Here is a 14631-nt window from a genome sequence, read left to right as displayed (position 1 = left end):
ACCGGCAAATAAAAAAATGGGCCAGATAACCCAATCCTTGAATTACCTAACAGTACACTCGACCCGCCGGCGCCAGAATCCCCGCTGCTCTCTCTCTTTCCCTCTCCCTCTCCCTCCGCCGTAGTCCGTTGACGGAAAGAACAACTGGCAATTATAATCGCCGAGAAATGGGTGGAGCTGAGAAAAAGAATGTCCACAATCGAGAATCTCTCAAAGCTCGAAGTTCGTTCAATAATTATCCCAAGTGGAAGCAAAAGGTTACTATAATCCTATGATGTGTTACATGAACCTTTTATGTATATATGCTTGGAAATTATTGAAATAATGTTAATTGTGCTTGTAGCTCAGAGAAAATTGTTACACAAGGGTACAGGAGGATCGAACCCGCCTGCTCTGGAAATTGAGATCAACTCAGGCCAAAAACCACCAGGTTATTCAGGAAATATGCACTTTTACTTGCTGTTATTGCGATTCAATTGATTCTTTTAATGGTTTTTTAAGGTTGAATTCTTATGTTATGTACTCACACTGTCAATCTTATGAGATTGGATGTATTCGGTTTGGTTGCCACCATCAGCATTCAGCAGTTTAGCAGCTCAATGTTTAAGTTATGTATGTTTTTTGATTTTTTTAATGGTTTTTTAAGGTTGAATTCTTATGTTATGTACTCACACTGTCAATCTTATGAGTTTGGATGTATTCGGTTTGGTTGCCACCATCAGCATTCAGCAGTTTAGCAACTCAATGTTGAAGTTAATGTATGTTTTTCTGGTTGTAGGAGATTGTCAATTCATCCTTCCGGGACATAGTATCTGATGAATTGCAAAAAATAAAGGTCCTGATTGAGGACAATGGTACTTCTAAAATTGCCCCCGAGACTGATGAGATTATCTGGGAATATGATGGTCTTCACACAGCATATCAAGGTGATTGTGAGGAAATGTTGTTGGAAATGCAAAGGATATTTTATGAGGATCTTCGGGTGGAAGAAACAAGAAAAGGTAAATGCTATTACGTCTCCCCATTGTAGCATGATAGTGTTGTTGTCTTCTAATGGAAGACCTACTATTCCAAGCCAGTGTTGTATGTGAACTTTATGAAGCTTTAGTCTCTCCATTTTAGAGGGATGTGGAAGAGAACACCAAGGCTTATCCTGTCATTCTTCTCCTATAATCACAATTTTTCATAATCAATGTTTTGAGCTTAGATTTACTTTAGCTTCTTGCAGAACAAGAAGGATCTAGTACAAGTTGGGAAGATGAAGAAGATGATTTCCTAGCTCGTGCGGTCTATGATCACATGAATCTGAATGATGAGCAGGTATGTTGCCATAAGACATCTGAGATATATATCACAGATTCATTCTCATGTTGATCTGCAAATATAGCTTATTGTGAGATGTGTGTGGAAGTGGATTTTTACCTAGATAGAATAGTTATAAGGGAAATATGGAAAAACATCTATGGCATATAGATAGTAAAAACTCGATACAGTTGATCTTTTCTCCTATTTGTTGTTATTTACTCGTTTGGGAGTTTCTCTGTTTGAGAGTAAGGCTCATTTTTATTTATTGCTTCTGGAATAGAAAAGTGTTCATGTTTCCTAGATATCTGTCCTCTTCCTTTTGAGCAGCTTCTTTGAATGAAGTTTTAAGTAACTCTGATACTTATATAGGTGGCCAAGGAGGTTTGGTGTCCCATCTGCAAGCATGGAGAGTTGAAAGAGAACCGCCATCTAATTGGTTGCACTCAGTGTGGTGTTACACTTGACAGAGGCGACGAGGTTGTACTACCACTATTTCATTATTTTTGCATTGGATTATATTTGATAACTAAACTTGCTTTAATGACTGAAGTAGAACAGCTTGTGTTTGTTTGTTTCGGTTAAAAGCCTGATAAACTTAATTACGGTTGCCTGTTAAACTGTTTGGCATGATTTTTGTCTTTTTGGTACATAGGGTCACAAGTTTCGAGTCAGTCAAAAGTGATTGCAGTTTATCATTTTTTGAATAATACAATTATTAATTAATCACCATGCAAAAATATCCTAAATATGGAGTAACATAATATGCTGATAATCATTTGTCACTAAAGTCGTTATAAGCTAAGCTATAGGTTTCAGTGTTTCACATCAAGGGTTTGTTATCTGTAGGTTTACAGTAACTTGTCCGTATCAATATGTTCTTTTTTCCAACATTTCATACCCGTTGAATTTTTCTTTATTCCCTTTTTCTTTCCTGTTCCCCTCATTCCTCTGTGGTTCTGTTCCTTTTTTAACATCATTCTTCTCATGTTCACGAACTATATATCAAAGCATCGTTAAATTTCATCTCAGCTATAGCTAGAATATGTATACTCTCTCTGTTCACACTTTAAGACAATCATCATTATCGTGATCATTTTGTTTGGCCCTTCCGCTCCCTTCTTGATCGTTGTTGAACTACCATCTCTGACTTGATCTTCTCTGTGCAACCGTGACAGGTTAATCTGGAGGTACTCCGGAACAGGTTAGCTGAAGCTCATTCTGAGCATCTGGATAGAGGTTGCAGATTAAAACCTGAATTCTGCCTTGAAACTAAATTCGGACTGTCTGCACTTTATATCAGGTGTGAGCCCTGCAACACTTTTGAAATTGTAATTTAGTCACTTCAATCCTTCTCATTATATCTCCCCATATATTACTATGGGGGTGTTTGGTAAATAGCTAATTAGCTATTAGCTAATTGGGTTAGTGGGTTTGATTAGTTGATAGATTAGTTGATTGTAAAAAGATGTTTGGTAAATTCGTTGTCAGTTGATAGCTAATTTACATGCAAAATAACTTTCTCAAAAAGTTTATCGAAAAAGTTACTTTTGATCAGTTTTTTGAATTTTAGCATTTTTGAGCAATAAGCTGTTACAAAAAAAGCTAATTAATCAAACACTTATATTCAATATTTAATCAAGTCAAATAACTAACAGTGGTCAAATAAGTCAAAATTGGTTGATAAGCTAACTATGTTACCAAACAGGGCCAATATTAGTTATACTGTTTAAATCTTAGTGAGTTTTTTTTTTTTTTTAACTGTTTTTCCCATTCTGCAGCGTGAATAGTATTTTCATGGATGATGCAATTAGGGATAAAGGAAAATCCTCATCATAACAATAATAAATACAAATACAAAATTACAAATAATAATAATAATTAAAAAAGAAGAAGAAATAAAGATTATACAAAAGAACTAGTCTTTTGCAGTCCACAGCCTAAGCTCAAGGATAGCAGCAATGAAGAACAGTACAACAAGGGCAATAGCAAAACCAGCATTCCAGGCAGTCCCTGCATCCCCCAAGTGGATTCCATAAAATATGTTTGCAATTGCAATAATCACCAAAATCCTTCCCACATTGTGATGATACCAATTCCAATACTTCCTCACTTTGGCTTCCTTATTGGGTCGAACCAAAAGTGCAATCACCTACAAATTATACCCAACGGTTATATCTACAGTTTCATTATCAGTTCAACTTTTGAGTCGAGACAAAATACACAAACCTGTAAGCAACCAAGCGAGAGAATGAAGATCCCGAGGCCTTTGTGCGTATCGACATCCGTGCCAAGGCGGTTTTCCAGTACCAAACCGCATATCACACCTGCGAATCCTAAGATAAATGCTATCGTTTGGACAACGGTGTGAGAGTAAAACCATACTGGATCCCATTGCCTAAAGTAGCGAGCGACTATCATCCCAATCGGCACCAAAATTCCCCAACCAAACAAGTTCAACAACCCGTGGGTCCTCCTTAGTGTCGCATACAAGGTTTTTGTTTCACTTTCACCTGTAACAACATAATAAGAATACAATTTTATCTTTATTCGTGAAAATTTTTAAAGTGTCAATAACCACCGGGAATAAGCCTTATAATATGTTTGGTTGCATCTAAGGGTGTGTAACGGTAATTTTCAATATATTCAAATATATGAGGTTTATACTCGCTATAAATCAACATGATAAACATGATAAAGACACTTTAAAATTTTCAATATATTCAAATCTTATAACATGGACAACAATGACAGCAACACTACGATGATTATCCAGTGTTTTTATTGAAATTCAAACTATTAAGTTAAGTTATTTTAATGTTATTAAATTAATAGATCATTTGTAATATATATATATATATATATATATATATATATATATATATAATAAAGAATTTTTTATACTTGGTAGTTTAGTTGGCCGGCACTCAACTAACATATCGTTTTGTTTACTGAAGGCAGTTCACAAGTAGCTGTCATGGGCCCTACATGAGCACAGTGTCCACTTTTGTTAACATCTTAACTAACCCAACTTACTAAAAATATTATTATGTGTGTTGACAATTTCTATATCCACTAGCTTCTATACTTTAATAACAAGTAATGATGGTTGGATTATGCATAAGCATGATTAAGCCACATGCAATCAAAATTAAATTGTTTCAAATGAACAGGCATGAACAGAATATTTGATTCTAGCCTACTATTTATTACGAATTCCAACTGAACTGTTTATATAGATTTTTTTTTTTTTTTTATTATAGAGTACTTATTCAAAAAATTTAAATTGGTAAAAATTTGAACATAAACTTTCAGTTCACATATATGGTGTAAACTATCAAATTTGTACCTATTTAAATCCTTCAAATGTATTATTTCATTCAAATTTATACTTATTTTCCGGTACAAATTTAAAAATTAATAATATTATTGGATAAAATCGAAAGTTGATGATCAAAGTGGTGAAATCAAATCACTATGGCCGAGTTCATTTCTGTGATGATCTAATGCATTTTATGAAGCATAATTTTGAGAAAAAGTCTACCGTGCCCAATTAGTACCCATACTTTTTGCCCCAAGTATTATCATGCTTACCAACATCGTTATACCATGTAATATAAAAAATCACTACAAATAATACTTCAATACAATTATGCATGATTGTATCAAATACCTATAATGTGGTGAAGTCCGAGTCTTTATGACTCATAAGTACGAATTTATGATCAATCATGGTCAGGATATTGATCAACAACTTAAAATTTTAAATTTTACTACATGTACTCTGTATTTCTATTTCCTCATGATGTGACAATTGATGATTAGTTATTTCATTCTGTGGGTCCCAATGAAGAAAATAGCATATCAATACCCGTCAGAAAGGAGTAAGATTTGGAAGTACATATAGTAGAACTTAGTAAAAATTGGGAGTCGAATTTGAGAGCAGGAGTAGTATTTTCTTAAAATTTTAAATATTTGTTCAATTTTTATTATTTTTATATATATATATATAGTTAGAAAATGTAGTATTAATATGTTACCTGTGGTATAATCCAAAAGGGTAGAGATTTGGTCCTGGTGTTGGGTCAACCGGAAGGTGGAGGAAGACGGCAACATTCCGGCGGGTCCGACGGAGTAGATGAGGCGGTTGGACGGCATATCGGTGGTGAGCTGGAAGGCGATATAGATTCTTGAATTCTCGGCAACAATGGAGGAATTTAAGCTCACTAATTGCAGGCTCCCTTGATCAGGCTGCACTTCCTGAGGAGATTGCCCACCCAGAAAATACTTCTTCATCGTGGGGGCCCCATCACTACCCACCCACCCCACTATCGCACTGGACCCCACCATCTTCCCGTTCGCGGAAAATCCGATCCCCACGTACCCATTCTGGTTTGGCGCTGACAACACGAAGCTCCATACATTCGTATCTGTCTGCATATACTGCAAAACACACAACATACATGAAAATCATATATATATATATATATATATATATATATATATATATATATATATATATATATATATATATATATATATATATATATATATAAAGTTCCATAATCAGGTATGAACTAATCTTAACGCGCATATCTGTGAACTTATGAAGGATTGTATTATATTTACTATATTGCATCATAACGATATGTAATAATTACGGTGTAATTCTTCAGAAGTTTGTAATTCTATAATCAGGTATGAACTATGAACTAATCATCTGCGAACTTCTGAAGGATTGCATCATATTTACTATATAAAGGATTGCACCCTAACAGTGCAATCATGTAGTAATTATGGTGCAATCCTTCAGAAGTTTGCAGTTCCATAATCAGGTATGAACTAATCTTAACGCGCGAATCTGCGAACTACTATATTTACTGTAACAGTGCAATCCTGTAGTAATTACTGTGCAATCCTTCAGAAGTTTGCAGTTTGGCAGGTTAAAAGTGAGTTAAGGGTTTAGTTGAGAGGGAATACATACTCGGAGGATGAAGCCATGGGTATCCCAGACAGGAAGGCAGTGGAAGGAAGTGGGTTCAAATGGGAGTTGAGTTTTGAGGAGGAGATTGGAGTTGCAGGAATCTGTGGATTGAGAGTTTACTTTCAAGAACTGAGAACTATATAGCTGGAGGAGGAAGAAGAAGAAGGAGGGAATGAGTTTGGAAGATGGTGCCTTCATCTCTCTCTCTCCTTGATCTTATTTCTCTCTCTAAATTTTGTTGAAGTGAGAAGGGAGCAAAGTGGGGAGGAGAGAGGATCGGAGATGGTTTATAGTTGAAGCCTTGAAGGGGTCATGCGGTTGACCTGATCGATTCTCTTTTGTTTATGCTTGAAAAACATTCCAACTCAATATTTTGGGAGGGATACTAGCCTGCAAAGAATTTCACATTGTTCATAATTGATCGATTCAAAGTAAAAAGGTCAATAAATAGTTTTCATTAAAGTTAAAATTTAAAATTAACAAGCTAACTGTTGACTAACTTGATTAGGATTGTTATCCTAAGGGCCCCACACTCTAACCCGACAGAGTATGTGAGAGGATGTAAATCACGGTGACTCAATGGGTTAGTAGGCAGAGCCAAATGTCGGTGCGCACAAAGAATTTGTCTATTTTAAACATAATTCTTACACTGCCGCCACCGAGATTCGAACCTTGGTCTCTTACCCCAAATACTAGGATTGTCTTTTATCTTTACATTCTTATTGATGTGCTTAAACTTAATTAGTGGTAGGTCTACCTGATATGGTGTTGCAATTGAACAAGTGCCGAGATTCTTTTGTTTATTATAAATTGATGGGTGTGGATGATTAGACACTTTGATGTTATAAGAAAAGAGCATATATCATCAAACATTATTCTTAAATTGATCTCTGGTAGGACATTTGTCTATTGTATTGACTTTAGTAGTTTAGTGTTGCACCCATACATGATTTATTTTGCTTCATATTTACCCTAATCTCCAAAATTATTTTATAAAGAAATGTATGTCTCAATACTTTCATAATCACTGTAATTATTTTAAAATCGAATAAAAAATATGATAGCATAAGTGCATAATAATAAAAGAGTGACTTATTTTTAACAAATGTGACAACTCTTAATATTATTTTAAAATAATTATATAATTCACTAAAGATAAATATATACTTTGTAATATATTAAAAATAACATACATCAACGATTAATCTTACAATATAGATCATGGTTCACTACTGTATAATTTGCGAAATAAGAAAGCATCATAGCGGTGGCAAAGTGAATTTCAAACAGGCCATGATGAAGGCTTGTAGTTGCACTCCAAATAAAATTATAGTTTTGAGTTCAAGTTGAATGGATGTATAATATACTTAAAAGTTGGATGGAATAAAATTATGTAAAATTCAAATAGAATTACTAAGAATAAGATTCAAAATGATTTATCTTGCTAATAAACATGTTATCGTCTAACTTTCATTTGAAAACATTCTAGATCTTTCAAAAAATTGGATTATCAATTTTTTTTTTTTAAATAACATTACCCTTCATTTAAGAACATTCTAGATTTTTCAAAAAGACCGACTCTTCAACTAATATCTTGTTTAAATAACACTAATCACTATAAAAGAATGTAAGTATACTTGAACATTAAATAGATTAGGACTCTACTAGTACTATTAGACTAGATCTCTATTATATTAGTAGTATTAGACTAGATCTCTATTTCCTATCTTTATATACTTTGTATCCGCTGTTCTTGATTATCAATACAGAAAATATATTCTCATATGGTATCAGCTAGGTTTCTCCCATGGAAAACGTCGGTGTTAATGACGGCTCTGTTCTTGGTTCCTCTGAACGGACTGTTACCGAGATTCCTTCGATGCCTGCGAGTGGTAGCCTTTCATCGACTCATCACTTCGTTTCCTTAAAGTTGACCTCCCGAAATTATCTGTTCTGGTGGACTCAGATGCTTCCGTTTCTTGAAGGCCAAGGGCTTCTAGGTTTTGTTGATGGCTCTACGCCCTTTCCGACGGAATCACCGGTGTTGATGTCGATTGCGGATAGCGCCCCGGCGGTGGTTTCCGATCTCCCGGCGCGGCAGCTTGCATGGCGTCGGCAAGACAAAGCCATCCTCTCCATGCTCATCTCTTCCTTGTACGAGGAGACTCTCCGTTTCGCCGTCGGCAAGGGTACTTCTCGGCAGCTTTGGCAGGTGATCGAACAAACCCTAGGATCGTCCACTCGCTCTCGCGCTCTCCGGCTGCTCGGCGAACTACAAGGGCGAAACCACTGCTGGGGCGCTGTCCGCGGTCGACGTTTTTTTTAAAACCTAGAAGCCCTTGGCCTTCAAGAAACGGAAGCATCTGAGTCCGCCAGAACAGATAATTTCGGGAGGTCAACTTTAAGGAAACGAAGTGATGAGCCGATGAAAGGCTACCACTCGCAGGTATCGAAGGAATCTCGGTAACAGTCCGTTCAGAGGAACCAAGAACAGAGCCGTACCGACGTTTTCCATGGGAGAAATTAACCTAGCTGATACTAGATGAGAAAATATATTCTCATCAAATATACACCATGCCTTTTTCCCCTCCTTATGGGAACAATTCCTCTCTGGCTGGCCTTTTTTGTTCGTGCTAGTATAACAAAGCTTATTAAGTTATTTTGCTTTGGTTGACATATTGATAGTATAACAAAGCTTATTAAGTTATTTTGCTTTGGCTGACCAAGTTATGTCACATCCTGTGACTGCTAAGTGCTAACAAAGCTGAGCCTTATTAACTTATTTAGTTAACCAATTGAGTTGTGCCTTATCTTGCCGCGCTAGCAAAGCAAAGTTTATAAATTTATTTTGGTTTGAGTTCCTTGCGATTGCTAACAGACAAAACTTATAAATTTATTTTAACTCGAGTTGACTGACCCAATGTTACAAAAATCGCGCCTAGACGCTAGGCGGCGCCCGACTGCGTCGAGAAACGCCGAAATCGGCCTCCTCCGCGGCCGGCCGCCTAGGTGGTCTAGGCAGCCGAACCCCTGGTTCTTTTAAAAAATAAAAATAAAAAATCAAGACACCTAAAGAAAGTTAGCGCCTTTTTCAACACTTGATTGACCAGTAAAGTTGTGCTCATAGAAGTTGATGAGATGATTAGTTTTTTAGTCAATCAAGATAATTATGCCACGCAAATATGATAACTGACAAGGTAATCTTCAAATGTATCAATAACTCATTATTTTGAATTCAGGCAATATCCATGCCTTTGACAATTATCCTTCTTTTTAAAAATTCTTTAATTATGATTTTCATTGCTTAACTAGATGAAAGCAAAAAGAAGAAGTCAAAGAAGCATAATATCTAATGGAGATTTTTTTTTTTTTTCTAAATATTATATACAAAAATCAAGAATCCTTTAGACACAACTACCCTCTATTGACAATGCCACATTCAAAGTACTAAACAACCTAATCCTATACTTTAATCAACCAAACCCAACAAAAGGAGGAAGAAAACTGAGTACCACAGCAGGAACATTACAAAAGAAAGCTTAAAAAATGACCCCAAAAAAAAATAAATAAAAATAAAAACCAAAGAATATTCAAAGCAAATTTCCAACTGAGGTACAGAGCAGCAGCTTATTTTGCTATCTAATTATATAATCTGAGGGTCTGAGCTTGAGGGAAAATAGTCAGAAACATGATTAGTTAGCACCGCGACAACAACCGGGATCTCAAGCCTGCTTTGGCAAGGGTGGCTGCGGAAGAAGTGTGCTGGCAAGCTCGTCGTTCAGCTTCACGGGGAGGGGTGGCATCTGCTTCATTATCTCCGGCATATCGTTCATACTGCAGTATACAGGTTAGAGTGGGACGACTTAGTAACAGAATTCAATGGTCATCAAAAACGTAAATCCAAGAACATGAACTATGATGGTGCCAAGTACAGATCGACGACACTAATGTGATGCCTCGTCGATATTTTCAAATGGGCAGATGCTATATACTGTTTTAGCAAGAAAAACCAATTCCCCTTCTAACAACTTTCATTCTCGGGATTTCTTAAGAACTACCGTTTTCTTCTATCCTGCTGTTTAAGCCCTATCCGGAGAGAGGCCAGTGTAACATAATGGCATTCATAAAAAGTTGTAGCACGCCCTTAATCACACATTCTCACACCTTGTTAAGAGCACTGAATTAATAGCAATCACACGAGAATTACAGGAAATATATGGGAGAAGCTTAAGCAAAGAAGAATTCAAACATCAGAATTACTTGTTTTAGTGGTTAAATACCATGCACAATTATTTTGAATTTTTTGAAAGTTTGTCAGAGAGAAAAGGTGAATATTCTAAATACAGCAGGCTTCTGGAGTGTCAAAAGAGATGTGACCTTATTCAATAATGATTCAGTTAAAGATATCCATTATGTTGAAAGCAAAGATGACAAAAGAGGCAGAGAAAATATTTGACGTACTCATTTAAGATCGAGAGGATATTATTTCGAGCCTGGCAGAGAAGACCGATGTTCTCATGTATCTGCATAGAAATAGAGTAAGATAAAATTTAAGTACCATCAACTTTGAAAAAAAAAAAGAAAAAGACAATGCTCTGTAAATTTGAATTGTCAGTACAGTAAATTTAGCATCAACGCAGTGTGGCACAAAATCCATACTAGTTTGAAATATAACAGAAACCAAGATTTTTGTTTCCACGAAAGATCTTATTCACTGTACAAAATCCAGCGATCAGGTTTGCTGAGACGGGTATTTTAACACTTAGCTTTTACTAACTAGAGAGGTGCTCCATACTAACCTTGAAAGCAGCAAAGTTTGTAGAAATCTGATCCAAGGCCTGGGCAGTTTGTTCAAGGAGCTGTCCAGCGGGGCCACCAATTGCTGCAAATGACAAATTGCAATGAGTGTAAGCATGAATTAGGAATTAATATCAGACAGAAATGTATCTAAAGTGATATTTTGAATCATCGCTCTCCAAAAACAGTCACACAAGTACAACAAGAAGACTTAACTATTCTTTTAAATTTTCATAAAGATGTGTCAAATTAAGATTGAAGTGGTGATTGATTTATTTAAAAATAAATACAGATCAACTATGGAAAATTTCAAGTTTCAGGCAAAAATTAATCAAAGACTAAGAATTTCTGAGGAATGAAATAAATCCCAATATAACAAACATTACAATATTCAGGTGCATTCTACATCCCAGTAGAGTAAAATGCTATTTCAGTTAATCCTAAATGGTACATATTTAAGTACACCAACTAGGAAAAGCACACTGAATGTGTTGATTATATACCATGTAGCCCATTTCCTCACAAGTTGATTAGAATTAACCGGACAAAGTCAATTGTATAACCATTGAGCTTCAACAAATGGAATCTTCAATACTAATTTGCTGTGTTTAGCTGACTGTGGTGATGAAAACTGAGTATCGTATTGCTTTGAGATCTGCTCTCTGAAATGATTTTGCAAGGTGTTCATGTTGTTTAGGTGGACAAGGATCAGAACCCAAAATGGAATCCACCAAGCTAGGAGGGGGGTCAACCACCTCAGATGGCTTCATCTCAGATTTGGGACGAAGCAACCATCTTGATCTGAGACAGCTTCATCACAGATCAGAGATGAAGAAACCGTGTTGATTTGAAAATTGAAACGGCAAACAACCATCTTAATGATATAAGACGGAGAAACCAGACTAAGTAGTGAGAAGGATCTAAGTTCCATATTGCTGGGTTGATGTCAATGAAGTCTTAGGGAGGATGAAGAAAGAAAAAAAAAATGAAAAATTTGCTATATGTAGGAATTTATTTCCACATAATACATTGGCTATTTGGAAAAATTGCACGGTTTTAAAATATTCAGTGGTCTAATTGCATTTTTTAAAGATTCAGTGGCTCAAGTGCATTTTCACATCTAGTTCAATGATGTATTTGACCTGTTTTCCTTCACTAATAATTTCCAGAAATCATTCTTCTACAATTTTTTTTCAAATTCAAAATGCAAGAACATACCTTTGTAGGATATACCATCATCATTGTCCATGGATGTAGTAGATTGAGCATAGAAAGGGCCATTTGTAAGATTTGCAACATGTGAAGATTTTGGCATAGACTCGGTTATCTTTTCCTGAAAAGTCAAGTGAAAGAGAAGTGAGCCACTTGCAGATCTTAACAGACCATTTCTTGTATTACAGACTTAGTACCTTTTTGTCTTTACTTTTCCTTGATGAATTATGATCTTCTTTTCTCCTCTTGCTGTTTTCCTTTTTCTGCAACAACCAAAAAAAGAGAGGAAACATTTAGGTGAAATTTATAACCATTATTGATATAACAGCCCTTAACTCCAAAATAAGGTTGTGTATCATTTCTCTACTTGTAATAGCGTCTTGAGAAATTGACTAGTAAAATAAGAATCTACAGTTTTGCCTCATGCCTGCAGTTTGATCACAACAATCCTACCATCTACTCAAAGTACTATGCAAAGAAGGCAGAAAGCACACATTTTTAGCAGAACACAAGTCATTTAAAATGGGAGATGCCATTACAATGGAAATAAATGGCTCTTAAGGAGGCAAACATGAGCTTAAAAATTGTGTAGGAAAGCAATATACCCATATGCTAGTACTATGAATTGTACACTCAATAGACATTTACCCGGGCCTTTTATGGATTTATTAGAGGAAAATATTAACAAGATAAAAGTCTGTTCGATCAATTAATTTCACTTGCTGCTTGTAGTATCTAAATTCATCCAATTCCCCAATTATCCGTTCCACTTAGGACTCAGGCTCAAGAGAATCCAGTAGCTGATCATTCAACTTGTGCGTCAAATAGCTTGATAGTGGATAAATATTAATAGAAAGGCCGAACAAAACCAACAGGGAATCAAAAACTTACGGTCATCCATCTACATCTCAGTGCTACATCTCGAACAGTCTTATCGTTTAACTGCATAGCAATTTTTGCATAACGGACTATGTTGTTTTCCTTAGCATATCTGCAAAAGGCACAGTACAGAATCAGCTCAGATAATGCAAATGCACTCTGAATAGAAGTAGCATATTACTAAAAGGCATATTTCTATCTGTTCCCCAATTCTAGGATAAACACAAGGCAATTATTTATCCATTTAATTAAGGGAAAAAAAAAAAAAGAATCTTTTGATGTTATTGAAGAATCTTAACACCTTCAGATTTTTTCCCTAATTTACCTTATTTCCCTTTCAATAGGACCAAATGAAGATACAAGAGCCCAAAGAAAGAATTTTCTTCTTTTCCATGGCTGATCTAGTTGAAATCCCAAACAATTCTTTCACGCAACAGGAATTCAAAACGTTACCAAAACAAAATTCACAGTTCAGCAAATCCAGCAGAGGATATCAGATCACATGGCCACGCCGAAATTCAAGAAGTTAGAAATCAGATAAAGAAGAGAAAAAGGACTTACGTTGCGAGCAATTCTTCCAATATAGACTGTTCCTCCGGAGTCCATTCCACGGAGATGCCAGGGTTGTGGCGGAGCGCGGCCTGCGTAGCCCCCAACACCGAATTTTCCGGCACAGAGAGGCCGTTGCTGGTGGCGCCATTCGCGTTTGCCGTCCCTTCCTGGCCGTTGCTATTACCATTTCCGTTCCCCTCCGCCGTGTCCGCACTTGCAGCCATCCAAAACCAAATCCAAAAAAAAAAAAAAAAAAAACTTCCAAAATCCCACCCAAAAGAAACACTCGAATTCAGCTTCCTCTTGTCAATTCTCTTCGGCGAAACGTTAATTTCACGGACTTGGAGCTAATCTCAGGCTTGAAGAGCGAGAATTTGTCATCGGAGGAGCGAAAATTTTCTTGAATTGAGGCAAAAGCGAAGGAGATGATGAGAAAAATCTACGAACTCGTGTAGGAATTCGGAAACCGATTTTCTTGGTAATGCGAAAAGGAGCTGACTCGAAACTATGAAGCGGAATCTTTAGGGACTAGACTGCTGGCGACTTGGGTGGTCAAAGCCGCCCACCAATTCCCTTCCCAATTTCCACCCCCGGCTTATACTATCATTTATTTTATAAACTTATATACATAATTTTTTTACTGTGTTAATAGGATCATGTACTAATTAGAGGTTTTAATAATAGTTCCCTGGATATGGGTGGAAATTGTATGGAGTTTGGGTGGGTTTTGAGAGACGAGGAGGGGCAATTTGTGGCAGCTAAGGGGTAGATGGCTGGGTTATTTCTCTCCTAGGGGGCTGAAGCGGTTGGGGTTAGGGAGACTCTAAGCTGATTGAAGGTTTTGAGGGTTGAGAGGGTGGTGGTGAAAATGGATGCTAAACAGGTGGTTGGTGAGATTAATGGAA

At 36.3% G+C, this 14631-nt stretch overlaps 3 protein-coding genes across 3 annotated transcripts; 1 reads left to right on the top strand and 2 right to left on the bottom strand.

Annotated features, from left to right (window-relative positions):
- The first annotated feature begins 54 nt into the window (after positions 1-54).
- LOC109173636 (RPA-interacting protein B) lies at positions 55-2750 on the top strand. The gene is made up of 6 exons (XM_019322889.1): positions 55-257; positions 344-430; positions 779-1001; positions 1229-1320; positions 1675-1782; positions 2481-2750. Exons 1-6 carry the CDS (start codon positions 168-170, stop codon positions 2640-2642), a joined length of 762 nt encoding a protein of 253 aa, XP_019178434.1. The 5' UTR covers positions 55-167; the 3' UTR covers positions 2643-2750.
- Positions 2751-3164: 414 nt separating this feature from the next.
- On the bottom strand, positions 3165-6569 carry LOC109173634 (cytochrome b561 and DOMON domain-containing protein At3g07570). The gene is made up of 4 exons (XM_019322883.1): positions 6287-6569; positions 5343-5745; positions 3532-3815; positions 3165-3454 (listed from the first exon to the last, which is right to left on the bottom strand). Exons 1-4 carry the CDS (start codon positions 6482-6484, stop codon positions 3221-3223), a joined length of 1119 nt encoding a protein of 372 aa, XP_019178428.1. The 5' UTR covers positions 6485-6569; the 3' UTR covers positions 3165-3220.
- Positions 6570-9629: 3060 nt separating this feature from the next.
- LOC109173637 lies at positions 9630-14303 on the bottom strand. Its single transcript, XM_019322890.1, has 7 exons — positions 13736-14303; positions 13187-13286; positions 12493-12558; positions 12302-12416; positions 11086-11168; positions 10748-10809; positions 9630-10120 (listed from the first exon to the last, which is right to left on the bottom strand). The coding sequence occupies exons 1-7, from the start codon at positions 13948-13950 to the stop codon at positions 10009-10011; spliced, it is 753 nt and encodes a 250-aa protein (XP_019178435.1). The 5' UTR covers positions 13951-14303; the 3' UTR covers positions 9630-10008.
- Between the last annotated feature and the right edge of the window lie 328 nt (positions 14304-14631).

This window comes from Ipomoea nil, unplaced genomic scaffold, assembly GCF_001879475.1.
Source record: "Ipomoea nil cultivar Tokyo-kokei standard unplaced genomic scaffold, Asagao_1.1 scaffold0482, whole genome shotgun sequence".
In the NCBI taxonomy this organism is placed as follows: Eukaryota; Viridiplantae; Streptophyta; class Magnoliopsida; order Solanales; family Convolvulaceae; genus Ipomoea; species Ipomoea nil.
Note: the sequence above shows the minus strand (reverse complement) of the source record. Positions and strands in the feature narration are given on the sequence as shown.

Bases quoted from the DNA above. Each gene is read 5' to 3' on its own strand.
- LOC109173636 (XM_019322889.1), top strand. From the start codon at position 168: ATGGGTGGAGCTGAGAAAAAGAATGTCCACAATCGAGAATCTCTCAAA. The intron at 431-778 runs GTTATTCAGGAA...TTCTGGTTGTAG, and splicing joins CTCAGGCCAAAAACCACCAG to GAGATTGTCAATTCATCCTT. The intron at 1,783-2,480 runs GTTGTACTACCA...CAACCGTGACAG, and splicing joins CACTTGACAGAGGCGACGAG to GTTAATCTGGAGGTACTCCG.
- LOC109173634 (XM_019322883.1), bottom strand. From the start codon at position 6,484: ATGAAGGCACCATCTTCCAAACTCATTCCCTCCTTCTTCTTCTTCCTC. The intron at 5,746-6,286 runs GTATGTATTCCC...TGTGTTTTGCAG, and splicing joins CCCATGGCTTCATCCTCCGA to TATATGCAGACAGATACGAA. The intron at 3,455-3,531 runs GTTTGTGTATTT...TATAATTTGTAG, and splicing joins TCTCGCTTGGTTGCTTACAG to GTGATTGCACTTTTGGTTCG.
- LOC109173637 (XM_019322890.1), bottom strand. From the start codon at position 13,950: ATGGCTGCAAGTGCGGACACGGCGGAGGGGAACGGAAATGGTAATAGC. The intron at 11,169-12,301 runs GTATGTTCTTGC...TGTCATTTGCAG, and splicing joins TGATGGTATATCCTACAAAG to CAATTGGTGGCCCCGCTGGA. The intron at 10,810-11,085 runs GTTAGTATGGAG...ATTTCTATGCAG, and splicing joins CAAACTTTGCTGCTTTCAAG to ATACATGAGAACATCGGTCT.